Source organism: Meles meles, chromosome 20, assembly GCF_922984935.1.
Source record: "Meles meles chromosome 20, mMelMel3.1 paternal haplotype, whole genome shotgun sequence".
Taxonomy (NCBI): Eukaryota; Metazoa; Chordata; class Mammalia; order Carnivora; family Mustelidae; genus Meles; species Meles meles.
In genome coordinates, this window is record NC_060085.1 from 7,850,305 (window position 1) to 7,864,256 (window position 13,952).

Sequence of the window (13,952 nt, forward strand, 5' to 3'; positions counted from 1 at the left end):
TCTCGGAACTCGGAACCGTTTCCTCCCTCCACACAGCCCAGGGGCTTGCTTCTCCTCGCACCCCAAGAGGTTTAGTCATTCTTTTCCTGCCAGATTCCACGTCCCCAGCCACCCTGCCACATCCATCAAGGCTGTGGACCCCTGGGTCTCCCAGCCATGGTTTCCATCCCTGCCCTGGGGGACTCGGGCCGAGACCCTCACCCGGGAGGAGGCTGACCCACCCTGCCAGCGGGCCCCAGCTTGCTGCTTCCTGCCTGCCGCCTGTGCTCCCCCGGCGGCCCTTCCTCCCATCCCTGGCGTGCCTGCATGCCTGTCGCTATGCACCCTGGAGCGTGGGAGCCTGCCTGCCTCTTCTGTCCTCCCCCACCCCTCTCCTTCTAAGCCAGGCCCCTGGGGCACAAGTCTGGCTTTTGGACGAGGAGTCTCGACCGGCTCTCCTCTAGACTCCACGCGTGTGTCTGCAGCCCACAGCTTGGGCCTCCCCAGGGTGGGATTTCATCTCTGACCCCACTTGGCTCCCACGCGGACTGCTCTCTGGGCAGCTCGAGGGGAAGGGGACCTTGGAGGCTTCTCCAAGCCTACCCGGCGGCTTCCTGCCTTGAGACTCAAGATGTGCCATTCCAGGCATGGCCTGGCAGTTCCTTGGCCCCCAGGCCACACAGGCCACAGCGCGGCCAGGGCCCTGTCCGCCCGCTCTGCCTGGGGCTCACTGAGGGTGGAGGCGGGTGAGCCAGGCCGGAGGAGCAGGTGGGACACATCTGTCCCCTCAGGAACTGGGCTGGGCCCCGGAATAGAGGCGCCTCACCGTGTAAAGATTTCTGGGGGGCACTGACCACCTGTGAGCTCCGCCTCCTGCCCCCCTTCTGCTAGCTGTCAGTGACTGAGGTCTACAAGTGTCTCCTCTGCCTGGCCTGGCCCGCGACTAGCAGGCCCTGCCCACCCCCCTATCCCCCCACCTTCCCACCCACCCCCAGTGGGGAAGGGAGGAGCCAGTATGAATGCACAGCCCCGCACCGCTCTGGGGTGGGGTGTGGGGGCTGGAACAGGGACTCCTTCCTGGGTCCGATGCAGGATGGCCTAGGGCCTGAGTCTGGAGACCATCCTTGCCCCCAGTGTGACCAGGCATCCCCCCTTTGCCTGGGCCTGGGGGGTATTCCCGGGATTCCACAGATTTTCGGTGCTAAACCAAGGCGCCCGGGGAGGATGACCTTACTGAAGCTGAAGGCCTCTGCCCCCTCGCCCGCTGGGCAGCCGGGGTTGGGCAGGTGCTCCCTGGTGGCCACAGGTCTCTCTAGTGCTTTCGTCGTCATTAGGAAGCCTGGAGAAGGGCTCCCAGGGGGCATCCTGTGCTGTCCTCACCCTGGGCAAGGGCTTCTGGGTAGTGCAGGGGCCCCTGGGCATGCTCAGAGCCCGATTCCAGCCACAGGAGGCAGGTGGCCCTGTGAAGATCTGACAGGCCTGGGGCAGGACAGAAGACTGGATAAGGGACCCTCTTGAGACGCACCCGTTAGGAACACCTGTAGCCAGATCACTGGTCCTTTTGCCACACCCTACCCTGGGGGGGACTCCACACCAGTCCCTCCCCGCTGTCCTCGGCCACACCTCTGTTGCTTGGCCTGGTTTGTTGCTGCCTGGGCCCCAGACGGGCCTGCGTGTGCCTCTCTGTGCTTCCCGCTGCCCCGGGGTCCCCAATCCAGAGTGATGGGTAGCTCCAGCCCACACATGCCTTCATGACCCGGGGAATATAGGACCATGGCCACCCAGGCCGCCTACGTAGAGCTGTCAGGTGAGTCCTCTGCGTAGGCCTGGGTTGGGCCTCCTACTCAGATGACCGCTGCAGCCAGACGAGCCCCATCTGGGGATCCTCCAGCCAGAACCTGCCCCTGGGTTTGAAGCCAGTGTGGGTACAGGATCCCACGCAGTTTCCCCAGGCTCAGACCTTTGGCCTCAGCCCTCTGGGTGGAAGCATCCCTTCCTCCTGTCCTCTGGGAGGAGTCTGTGGGGGAGGGAGACCCAGGATGGAGACTGGCCACGATCCCCGTTCGGAGCAGGTCTCCTTGCCCACCCGGTGTTCCCCTGAGTGAGCTGGGCAGGTGAGCCAGCAGAACGGGCGGCCGAGTTGGGCAGCCGCAAAAGGAAAGCAAGAGCCGCTCCATCTGGGGGCAGTTGCTCCAGCCTTCCCTCACTCAGCAGCTGTCTTCCAGGAGGGTGTGAGGGGGCAGCGGGCCGCATGGCGCCTGCTTCTGCGGCTGTGGTTCCTCCAGTGGCACATCCCATGTGACACATGTACGGGCCCGGGACCTTCCCTCGGCCCCTTCCAGACGGGCATCCCCGTGCTTGCCTGCGCGTACTGAACCTAACCCTGTGGGCAGGGGTATCCCGGGGCCCGGTTCCCTGTTACCCCAGGCCCGCGGGTGAGTGCGTGCCCTGTGTCTGTCTGCCTGGGTGTCCCCTGTTGGTTGCCAGTGGGAAGTGCTTAGGGGCAAGGTGGAGTTGGGTCGCTGGGCTTCGGGCTGGAGGTGTCCCTGCCGTGGTCCCTCTTCCATCCTGGGGACAAGGGTAGTGGCCACTGCGCAGGGGTGGGCCTGGCGGGGCGTTGGCCATTGTCCTCTGAGCACCCCGTCCCCCGCAGGTGATCCGCAGGGGCTGGCTGACCATCAACAACATCAGCCTGATGAAGGGCGGCTCCAAGGAGTACTGGTTTGTGCTGACTGCCGAGTCTCTGTCCTGGTACAAGGATGATGAGGTGAGTGCAGGGGGCGGGGGTTGCGGGGGGGAGGCTTGCTTTCTCCCTCCCTCCGGGTCATTCAACCAAGGCTCCCAGGGCTCCCGCAGAGAATGGTAATGGCCAGGCCTCTTTTCCAGCCCCCTGGATTGCGGGGAGGCAGTGTGTCCGGCCAGATGGCGGCTCCACTCCTCTAGGTGGGAAGGAAGATTGGGGGGAGCCCTCAGCCCGCTAGACACGGAGCCCTGCTCCCCGTCCCTGGCTCTCAGACGGGGCGGGGCACAAGGTCAGGGACTCCCACTCACACCCCTCCGGCTGCTGGGGGGGGGGCGGGGTTTCTGACGTCGGCAGCCTGCAGTGGCCCAGCCAGGTGCTCAGCCTCTTCGGGTCTCTGTTTCCCCATCTGTGAAGTGGAACAGCACGGGCCCTGTGACGGGCCTAGCTCTAGTCTGTGCTTCGAGCGGTCTGCAAGTGCTTGTCCTTGTCCAAAGGACACCCGAGGAGTAGCCCGCAGGCCACCACCTACTGCAGGCTCCGTGACCCTGTGGGCAAGGGCTGCGAGTCCAGCCGGCGGCCTCGGGCACCGCGACTGTCGGGGTCCCCGCACGGGCCCGCCCTCCGTCCTGAGGGGCCCATGGCTTTGCTTCGTTCCTTCAACAGCGTGGCCACAGCTTAGTGGCCTGGGAATGATGCCACCCTGGTGCTGCTCTCTTGAGGGCCCCTTGGCCTCTGAGTGTCACCAGGGAGGGCCACTGTGTTTCTCTCATTTTCCTGGGCCTTCAGGCGCCCCCCATTGGCCGGGGCGGGGTTCGGTGTCTGTGACAAGAGGCCCGAAGTGAAGGCACTGACAGACAGCGGTCTCTTTCCTTCCCGTGCCCTGGTTGTGTGAGGCTGGCGTGGGCCCAAGCTCCGCCTTCCCCATCGTCCCCTTAACACGTGGCTCCCCATCGTGGTCCCCGAAGCCCCGTGCCCATCGCACTGCGGCCTTAACAACCTGAAGAAGGGGCAGAAGGGCCTGACGAGGAAGGTCCATGCATCGCTCTGCTCACGGCCCGGACTGGAATCTAGTCACGTGGCCACTGTGCGTCCTGCTCGCCTGGGAGGACACAGTTCTTGTGCCTTATAACAGGCTTGCCGGCTTGGAGAGCCCATCCTGGCCACATGTTCCTCAGGAAATCCTTGCGCTGTTTGCCAGGGAGGGTTCAAGCCACACGCGCTGATTTGCCCTGCGTCACAGAGGGTGGAACGGTCCCCGTGGCGGGGGGCGGGGGGTCACAGCGCAGGTGCTCTCTGTCCTGAGAGACACCTCAGCCCTGGCCTGGACCACTCCCTCAGGGCCCAGGCCAGACACGGTTCCTCTTGAGGGAGGGTGTTTTGGGAGAAATGCTATCATCCCACTGGACACCAGGTCAGAGATTCATCCTGGAACCTTCCAGGAGCGTCGGGAACCCCGAGCCTCCTGAAGGACCCTGTCTGGCCGCTGTTTCTAAACTGGGGGAGGGCGTTTGCAGGCTCACAGAGCCTCACGGGGTTGGGATGTCGAGGGAGGGCGAGACCAGGCTGTCCTGAAGGGACACTCGTGGCTGGAGCAGCTTCTCAAAATGGCCGGGCTGAGGGCGGGTGGGGATGACGCTTGTCCATTTTCTCCCTCCTTCCGCCCCCGCAGTCTGAAAGCCAGTCTGCTCTGGGGCATCAGCTGCCAGGCCCGGCCAGGGCTGGTCTCCACCTTGGGCCCGGGCATCTCCACCTGGGGCCGGGGCAGAGGCTCTTCCCGGCCCAAACCCCGTCCTCGCAGCTCCCCCCGCCCCCCCGTCCAGTTCTCGGAGCACCTTCCTTCAGGGCAGGAGGGGCTCCCTTGGCTTCCCCTCATGTGGGGGTTGAGAGCAGGAGCCCCAGGCCCTCCTGTGGGCCCAGATCAGAGGACGCACCGGGCGGGTGGAGGGTGGAGCGGCCACCGGCGGGAACGAGAACCAGCAGGGCCCTGCGTGCGCCGCAGACACAAAGCAGGCTCCGATCAGGAGGGGCAGGAGCCAGAGCCCCGCAGAGCAGGGACCCTCGGAGTCACACGTGGCAGCAAACCCCCCCCCCCCCGCCCCACCATCAGGCCGCTTTCTCAGAGACCCCTCAGAGAGGCGAGACAACGTTATTTCTTTATTTTGAAAAGCCACCAAGAGGAAGCAGTCACCGTGTGGGGTCAGAGTAGGGGACCGATTCTGCCAAGAGTCCCCAACCCCTCAACAGGCTCCCTCTGCCTCTCCCTGGTCGCTCTTCTCCCACCCAGGCCCCACCCAGACTCCCCAAGTCTCTTGTCCAGGCCTCCAGCCCAGTGGGAAGCAGGGCGGTGGGCGACGACGCTCACCTCCGAGTCTGCCTCGCTGTGGAGGCGGCAGCAAGGTTGGGGGGTGCCGGTCCCGACGCGCCGCTTGCCCGAGCCCAGCCTAACCAATGTGCAGACTACTGTACACATTCAGAGCCCCCTGAACAGGTAGTCTGAACACTGGGTTGGCGGGGCCGGCTGTCCATCCCGCAGGCCTCCGGGCGGCGAGTAGGGCCACCGCACCCGACCCCTCGGAGCAGGCGAGGAGGCCACTGGCGGCGCCGATCCGCTTCGTCTCCTCTGACGTGGCACAGCCGGGGCCGGCTCGCATCTGGAGAAAGTGGCGGGTTTGCAGGAAGTCCCGAGGAGGGGGTTGGGGAGCGGGTGGGCGTGGGCGGGAGGGAGGGTTTGGGTCCGCGGCCTCCGTGGGCCGGGAAGGTCTCCGGGGTCGGCTGGGGGCGGGGTGCGCACGCCGCCGCGTCTCCGGGAGTGCTGTGCTCCGTGTGTGCGTGTCAGCCTCAGGAAGGCCGCCGCTGCCTCTGGGCGGAATCACACTATAAACAGTTCCAGATGTGGCGTCTCGCTCCGGGCCCAGAAGGACTGTGACTCAGTTACTTGGCCTGATCGGCCGACTGGAAGCTTCCTGTCTCCTGACACAGCACGGCGGGGGCAGCAGAGGCCCTTCCATCCTCCGGGCGGGGAATCCCTGCCCGGGCCCCTGCTAAGCCCCACAAGACTTTTCTCTGGGACGTTGGTGGGGCCCTGGACCTTGCCTGGAGCCTTTCTCCGCCACCCTCCATCCTTGGACTCCCAGAGTGCGGGCTGAACGGGGGTTTCCCACCTCCATGGCCACCGGGCCCTCTTCTGCCCCCACTGTAGCTCGACCGGAAGGAGCCCTCTTCCCTGCCTCCTCCCCTGCCCGAGCCCAGGGAACGGACTCTGGAGCCGTAAGAGGGACAGACAGACACACAGAAGAAAACCCTCGTAGTGCCTCATGCGCTCGCCTTAATCCTCACCTCGCACAAGGAGGGCCGGACTCCTGTCCGCCTTTGACAGATGAGGAAACTGAGGCAGAGAGGGGCAGTGGCCTACCCAAGAGCACATGGCCAGGTTGGGGCAGAGCCCATCTGAGGTCCCAAGGCTACAGGGCCAAGGCCAGGCACCAAGCCCGCTGCTCACTCCTGCCTCTCTTCCTGTCGTCCTGAAACTTGAAGCCAGTCCCCACCTGCTAGGGAGCCCCTGGCCCCCCTTCCCCTCGATCACTGTGGCTGCTCTGGAATTTGGAGGGAGCAGCCATGTTGGGCTTTGTTCTGGGGCCTTCCAGTACCCGGGGACAAAACAGGTGAAAAGAAGTGAACTCCCAGATGAGGGGGAAGGGGTCTCCTCTCCCAAGACACCCAGAAGTAAAAGAGAGGGTGGTGGGCAGAACCTAGCTGTGGGGCACGTGGGCCTGGCTTCTGAAATCCCGGTGTGGGCCACTCCCCCTGCTGTGTGGCCCTGGGCAGCCACCTTACCTCTCTGAGCGCAGTGCCTCCCTGGCAGGGATGGGGGAAGGTCATCGAGCGGCTGTGGGTCACGTGGGCCTGGGAACCAGGGGATCCTGTTGCAGCCTGATGCCGTTCTCTGGTTTCCTGACGCAGAAAACCCGTTAACGGGTCCCCCACGCCGCCCCCATGGGGAGGTCTGAGATGACACGCCTGCAGGGCTCCTGCCCCACGCTGGGTACAGTAGGTGCTTAGCCAGCTCAATCCTGTGATCCACATCCTCCCCGAGCTCTCTCCTACCCAGACCCCCCCACTCCCTGCAGTCACCAGGACTGAGTGCCGGCCACCGAGCGGGCACTTCCTGAACAGGGCTGTCCTTAGGAAGCGAGTGACACTTCCGTGGCCTTGGAGCTCAGGCGTCATCTCAATGGGGCTCACTTTCCAGCTCCAGGAACATCTGAAGCTGATGAATTTTAAATGCGAGCCCCACTCCTGAATCGTTGCTTGCCCCGCTTGGCCTCAGTCTTCCTCTCTGTATAATGGGACCATAGTGGTAACTCAGCTGTAGGCTCATTGTAAAGATGTCATAGTTGCATTAACGGTTTCATTCCTGGTGGAGGAGGGGTTGGATTCTGGGTCGAATGAGAGCTGGCCAGTGTTGAGTATCCGCGCTGTGTCAGCAGTGAACAAAAGCAGTAGGAGTCCCTGACCTTGAACTGACGGATCAGGCCGGGTGACAGACCGGGTGATGGACGGTAGCCTAAGTCCATAAGCAAGAGGATGTGATGGGTCCGGTTACATGAGGGGAAGTACCGAGAGGTGGAAGAGAAATGGGGAGTGGGCAGTGAAGCAAAGTGCAGGGTGGGGACAGAGCAGGCCTCTCCAGCAGAGTCCCCTCTGCCCAGAAACCGGAAGGACACACAAGGGAGCCATGTGGGCCTTGGGAGGAGGAGTGTCCCAGCAAAGACCCTGGCGTGGTGTCTGGCCCAGGGTATCCTCAGATGCCCAGTTAAACAGATCACGGTGACCCCTCCCCTTCCACCCGCAGGAGAAGGAGAAGAAGTACATGCTGCCTTTAGACAACCTGAAAATCCGCGATGTGGAGAAAGGCTTCATGTCCAACAAGCATGTCTTCGCCATCTTCAACACAGAGCAGAGGTGAGGGCCCACCGGGCTATGGTCGCTGGCCTCGTTCGGCCATTCAGCAGCATCCACTGAGCGCTTTCTGCGTAAGGCCTCTGGCCTGGGATGTCATGTTCTAGAAAGGGAATCAAGTAAGAAGCAGAAAACTGGGTGCTTCCGGGTGTGGTCAGGGAGGATCTCTGGGCAGAGACATGTTGAAGTAAGGCAGGAGGGAGCCTTAGAGGGTTCTGAGCAGGGGAGGGACTGGCCCTGGCTCGGGTGCTCACGGGCGCCTCCTGGTGGCTATGGAGGGAACACAGGGCCAGAGCTGAGAGACCAGGGTTGATGGGATGGCGCTGGTCCAGGTGGGGCCGAGGACTTAGAGGGGGAGGTGGCCTATTCTGAGAGTCAGAGCTGACCAGACTCCTGGTGGATGCAGGTACAAGGAGGAAGGAATTTTCTGGGGACCCTGAGCACTGCAGGGACCGGGCTGCCCTCTGCTGAGATGGGGCAGGCAGAGTCAGTGTAGGCTTGGGGACGGTCAGGGAGAGGGGCCTATGAGACACCACATGGGGGAGTCCAGGAGGGGAATGTGTAGGTTCCAGAGTCTGATGTTCTGGAACGAGCTCCAGGCAGGGTGTGAACTGGGGAGTTGTTATTGCAAGGCGATGGTCAGAGTCACAGGGTGAGACCACTGGGTGCGTGTAGAGAGAGGCCTTGCTGAATCCACCCCCACGGGCATTGCTGGGGGTGGGGGGAACGTTAACACAAACAAAGATGCTTTTCTTGGCTGGGGAAGAAGCCCAGCTCTGGCAGGAGGTCTGAGAGTAGGAGGAAGGGCCAAGTGTGGACACACTCTCCCCACTGTCCCAGGACCACCTTCCCGCGGCCCACCGCTCCCACACTGCCATCGGTGCGAGGCAAAAGCCTCATGTCATGTCAAATCCCACTCTGTTCTGGGCTGGCCAAAAGCTCTGGGGCCCACTTTGGCCATTAGCTGGCTCCAAAAACCTTTTATCTCTTCGGCTCTTCCCCCTGTCCCCCCCACCTCCCCTGCTTAAAAAGCCTGCATGAGGCAGACCCTGGGCTTTGTCGCAGGACAGGCCCACTTGGAGGCTCTTACTTGCTGAGCGCAGGGCAACTGTCCCACCTCCTCAGCCCCTGATCCTCTGTGTGAGGGGGTGAAGGTCGTACCTAACGTAGCATTTAGGAGTGAGCTCAGGAAAGCCAGAGTAGTAGTCATGGAAACAAGACAGAGGTTTGGGTTTCCTATGGCTTCACCATCCAGGGCAGGAGGCCATCTCCACCGGCTTCCAGGCCCAGGTGCTCCTGCTCCGGAGCCCTCCTCCTCCCTTTCCAAGATGGCTGCCCAAGCGCCAGCCATCATGATGATGTTCCAGGCAGTATTAGAGAGGAGGAGAAGGAGCAACGAAGGCGTGCCCCTCACTCCCTAAGACTCCTTCCAGAAGTCGGAGGGCACAGACTCTGGACTTGCCGACTGCCAGCCAGCCGTAGCTCCATCACGAGGTCGTGACTAACCCCAAACTCCGATCTCACACAAAAGCTTTGGGACGGCTGGGCCGTCTTGGCCACACCTGTCTTGTGGGATCTGGCCTACAGAACACCATCCATAAATGCCATCCATACGGTGTCCGTCCGCTTTCCCTCCAGCCTGTGGCTCTGCACCGGCCTTCTGCGCACAGACCCACATTTGCCCAGCATCTCCCATGCGGTAGCTGGGAGTCTCCGTCCTGTTCTGGGACAGCTCCACAGCCCTCCATTCCCCACAGCCCAGCCCCCAGGAATCCACGCACATTCTAGACCTTCACTGTCCAGTGCAGTAGCCGCTGGCCTCATTTAGCCACTTAAATGTAAATTGAAATGAAATGCAACCTGAGTGAACTTCCTCCGCCGCCCTCGCGGTGCTCACGAAGAACCCGCCTGTGGCTTGCGGCTACCTCAGCCGCCAGCGCGGTTGAGAACGATTCTCCCATCACAGAATGTTCTTGTGTACAGCTTGGCTATCACCTCCCTGAAGACACCTCGATGGGAGCTGCCCAACCAGGGGTGTTGGGGGACACATGCCCGCTTCCGAGAGTATCTTTGGCAGCCTTCAGTCCCCGCAGGAGAGCATGAATGAGGAGAGGTGCCCAGGAGAAAGAGAGGCATCGACTAAAGGCAAAAAACAAAACCCCCGGACGCTGCTGGGGGCAGATGCTCGCTGAGCACACGCTCTGCTCTCGGCACGGTCCTGGCTGCCGTGGGCACTGACTTGATGCTCCGTCAGCCCAACAGGGTGCAGGCGCTGTTGCCATCCCGGGGCTCGGACTGTGCCCGGCTCAGGTGTGAGTCCCTGTCCGTCAGACCCCAGAGCCCTCGCTACAGCTCCTGCGCCGGCCAGGCCTGTGGGCAGGGTCAAGAACGGGCCTCTTCCTCTTGCCGCAGGAACGTCTACAAGGACCTTCGGCAGATCGAACTGGCCTGTGACTCCCAGGAGGATGTGGACAGCTGGAAGGCCTCGTTCCTCCGAGCTGGGGTTTACCCCGAGAAGGACCAGGTGGGGAACTGCCCTGCCCAACTGATGCTCCTTGAGCGGAACTGGCCCCTCCTGGAGGGAGGGAGTCTAGCATCTCCCTGGGTGGGTCATTTCCAGGCACGTAGCCTGTACTCTCTTGAGCAAACAAACAATGGCGGAGAGGGTTTTGCAGTCAGGGTCCAGAAGGTTCTCCAACTAAAGCCAAGGCCAGGGAGCTCCATGGCCTGGGATCCCATCTGTTTTGTTCCCTCTCCTCCTCCTGTCCTTGAGGTGGGGTGAACATGGCTGCCCTCAGCCCCTAAATTAACACGTTCTGGTCCCCACATGAATGGGTCTAATCACCTTGGACCACGGTCGCCCGAGGTCCGGGCAGCTCAGGCCAGGAGCAAGCAGGGCCTCACAGCGTCAACCTGGCCATGAGGGGACGTCCCCAGGAAGATGGTGGTGGACAGGACGCGGCAAGCAGTTCTCAGAGAAGGGAGACTCCCCACACTCACCTCACCAAATGCCCTTTCCCCCCCTGCAGGCAGAAAATGAGGATGGAGTCCAGGAGAACACCTTCTCCATGGACCCGCAGCTCGAGCGGCAGGTGGAGACCATTCGCAACCTGGTGGACTCGTACGTGGCCATCATCAACAAGTCCATCCGCGACCTCATGCCAAAGACCATCATGCACCTCATGATCAACAACGTGAGTGCCCGGCCATGGCGGGGGAGGGGAGAGGGCCTGCGGGTGCAGGGGCGGGGGCCAGGGCACCGCAGCCGGATCGGCCTGAACGCTGTGTGGTTTGGGTTTTAGAAGATTTTATTTATTTATTTGAGAGAGAGAGGGAAGGGAAAGCATGAGCGAGGGGAGGGACAGAGGGAAAAGCAGACTCCCTGCTGGGCAGGGAGCCCGACGTGGGGCTCGGTCCCAGGACCCTGGGATAGTGACCTGAGCCGAAGGCAGATGCCCAACCGGCTGAGCCACCCAGGCACCCCAACACTGTTTTACTTGAAATATAAAGTTAGAGTGAGGCGCCTGGGTGGCTCAGTGGGTTAAGACTCTGCCTTCAGCTTAGGTCATGATCCCAGCGTCCTGGGATCGAGCCCCACATCAGGCTCCCTGCTCGGCGGGGAGCCTGCCTCTCTGCCTACTTGTGATCTCTGTCTGTCAAATAAATAAATAAAGTTAGAGTGAGTCACTACTTTTTTAACATCAGAATTAGGATTCTCCGCCTCTCCCGGGAGGATTCTCCGCCTCTCCCGGGAAATTGGAAGGTACAGGCCACACAGGGCTCACTCCCATTTTCTTAGGTATTTAAAGCTAACACCACACGTCTACGCTCTCTCTGAATTTTTTCAGCCTTACGATAAGCCTAGGAGAGGGACTGCTGTCATTTCCATTTTATAGACAGGACAAGGCCCAGCAGGGTCAAGAAACCTGCCCTGAGTCACTCAGAAGAGTGGGAGGTGGGATTAAAACCCAGACTGAGTAGGTCCCAAACTGTGGCCTCCTGATGGCCTGCAACCCAGCCTCCCTTCGCTTGGGGGCATTATCTGCCTCCGCCAGGGCTCCTGAGCCGCTCAGAGCTTTAGCCTGCTCTTTGGTGAAATGCAGCCGTCCTGACACCTCCGGCTCTAGGTTGCTGGGGGATGCGGGGGGCTCCAGCTCAGCTGGGCACTCACCGGTCTCCGTAGACCAGGCTCGGTTTCTGTCGTGCCTGTAAAAGCTTTCGGTGTAACAGGATCCAGAGCAAAAACCCCAAGTCCCTTCTTCTTCACCGTGCTCTTTGTGATCTGCTTCAGGATGAGCACTGTCGGGTTTCCTGGGTATGCTGGTATGTTCTTCACCTGTAGGAATTACGATATGCTTGCTTCCGCCACTATGAAATTTACAATGCATATGTGGTTTGGCCCCAAAGTTCTACTCGCAGGAATTTCTCCCACAGAGACCTTTGCCCATATTCACACTGAGCACATACGTACTTGCCTGTTATCTTAGCGTTGTTGCGTAGTGGCCGAAGATTGGAAATCTCTATCCCTTTAATAGAATCCATTTAATACATGAAGAAGGGGAGGAGGATCTCCGGGTTGATAGTAAGTCTCGCCTCATGAAGTGGAAAACTATGGAACATAACAGAATGTATGGGAGGGCTCCGGAAAACAAGAGGGCAGAAACCCTCAGGCGAGGTAATTTTTGCAGATGCTGAAAGTTCGTCTAGGAAAAGTCAAATCTATTCTTAAAAAAGACAGTGGTAGGAGTCCTCTGTTACGAGTCTGCATTTTAGCCTCAGAGCCACTCCTGCCCTGGTGGGGAAGCACAGGAATCATCCCCTCTAAAAACAAGAACAAGTTGGCCATCTCCACTTGGGTTTAAAACTTCCTCGAGGGGCGCCAGAGTGGCTCAGTTGGTTGAGCGTCTGACTCTTGATTTCAGCTCAGGTCATGACCTCAGTGTCCTGGGATCGAGTCCCTCTTCGGGCTCTGCCCTGAGTGAGGCGTCTGCTGGGGGATCTCTCTCCCTCTGTTCCTCCCCCTGCTCACACACACTCTCTCTCCCGCTCTAAAATACATAAATAAAAATCTTCAAACAAGCAAACAAACTTTCTTATAGAGTTACTAGCCAATGCAGTTTGATCAGAAAAATCATTTGGAGGTGCGAAACTCTGAAAAAGAATAGGAGAAGTTATTCCTAGTTGGAGAAGCTCCCGGGCACGTGAACATGAACCCAGAAACTCCTAAAAGTAACTGAGCAACTCAGTTTCTCAGTAGGAAGGAACAGAGCATAAAGTTAACAGAAACTAGTAGTTTTTTAATGAAAACCAGCTGGAAGACAAGAAATGGGAGGAAAGACGGCAGTAAAAGAGGTAGGATTTGAGAAGTTTAGTAAGCGTCTCGTGGATCTGGCTGGAAGGACACGTGACAGGGCCCCGGAGAGACGCAGCCGACAGCCAGGTAGAAGGCTCATTCGCAGTTCCAACATCTTCTGTGTCGTACGTAAAGTTAAAGACCAGACAGCCCTCTGGGTGTGGCAGATGCTTAGGACGGGCTCATCCTAAGGTCAGGTGTGGGGGGATGCCCTGACCTCTCTGCCCCTTGCCCCCCAGACAAAGGCCTTCATCCACCACGAGCTGCTGGCCTATCTGTACTCCTCGGCGGACCAGAGCAGCCTCATGGAGGAGTCGGCTGACCAGGCCCAGCGGCGGGACGACATGCTGCGCATGTACCACGCGCTCAAGGAGGCCCTCAACATCATCGGGGACATCAGCACCAGCACTGTGTCCACGCCCGTGCCGCCGCCCGTCGATGACACCTGGCTCCAGAGCGCTGTCAGCCACAGGTCCGAGAGGCCGGGTCGCCTGGAGTCTGCGGAGGCCACTTTCCCACGAGTCCCCGGCTCTCCCAATGTGGCCTGCCAGGCCCCAGCCCCGGGGGGTGGCTGGGGTGAGGGGACCTAGTCACAGTGGGAGCTGCTGCCCGGCCTGGGCCAGAAGGACAAGGAGAGAGAAGGGTTGGCCAGAAGGCCCGTCTGACTCCTGGTGTTTTCCATCCGTTAAGCCCAAGTAGAAGCCGGAGAGGGAGAGAGACCAGGGCAGCAGGGGCCCTGGGCTCATGGTCCTGGAGCACAGAGCGCTGGTTGGGGGGATCTGCACGAGCAGCTGGAGGGCATGACTGGCCTGTCTCCTGCCCCCTCGGCCACCTCCAAGCTGTTGGATGGACATACACTGGCAGGGGCAGTGCAGAGCCTCAGACCGGGACACCTAACCAGTGACAGGGCAGGTGGCT

The 13,952-nt window shown here is 60.8% G+C and overlaps 1 protein-coding gene across 7 annotated transcripts in view; it reads left to right on the forward strand.

The window, feature by feature from the left end:
• DNM2 (dynamin 2) overlaps positions 1–13,952 on the forward strand; it is an 85,461-nt gene that overhangs the window by 68,643 nt on the left and 2,866 nt on the right. For all 7 annotated transcript variants that reach the window (XM_045991270.1, XM_045991269.1, XM_045991272.1 and 4 more), the window contains 5 exons: positions 2,633–2,746; positions 7,575–7,684; positions 10,094–10,205; positions 10,711–10,875; positions 13,274–13,506. In XM_045991270.1, coding sequence (XP_045847226.1) covers positions 2,633–2,746; positions 7,575–7,684; positions 10,094–10,205; positions 10,711–10,875; positions 13,274–13,506 — 734 coding nt within the window. The remainder of the gene's footprint in view (positions 1–2,632; positions 2,747–7,574; positions 7,685–10,093; positions 10,206–10,710; positions 10,876–13,273; positions 13,507–13,952) is intronic.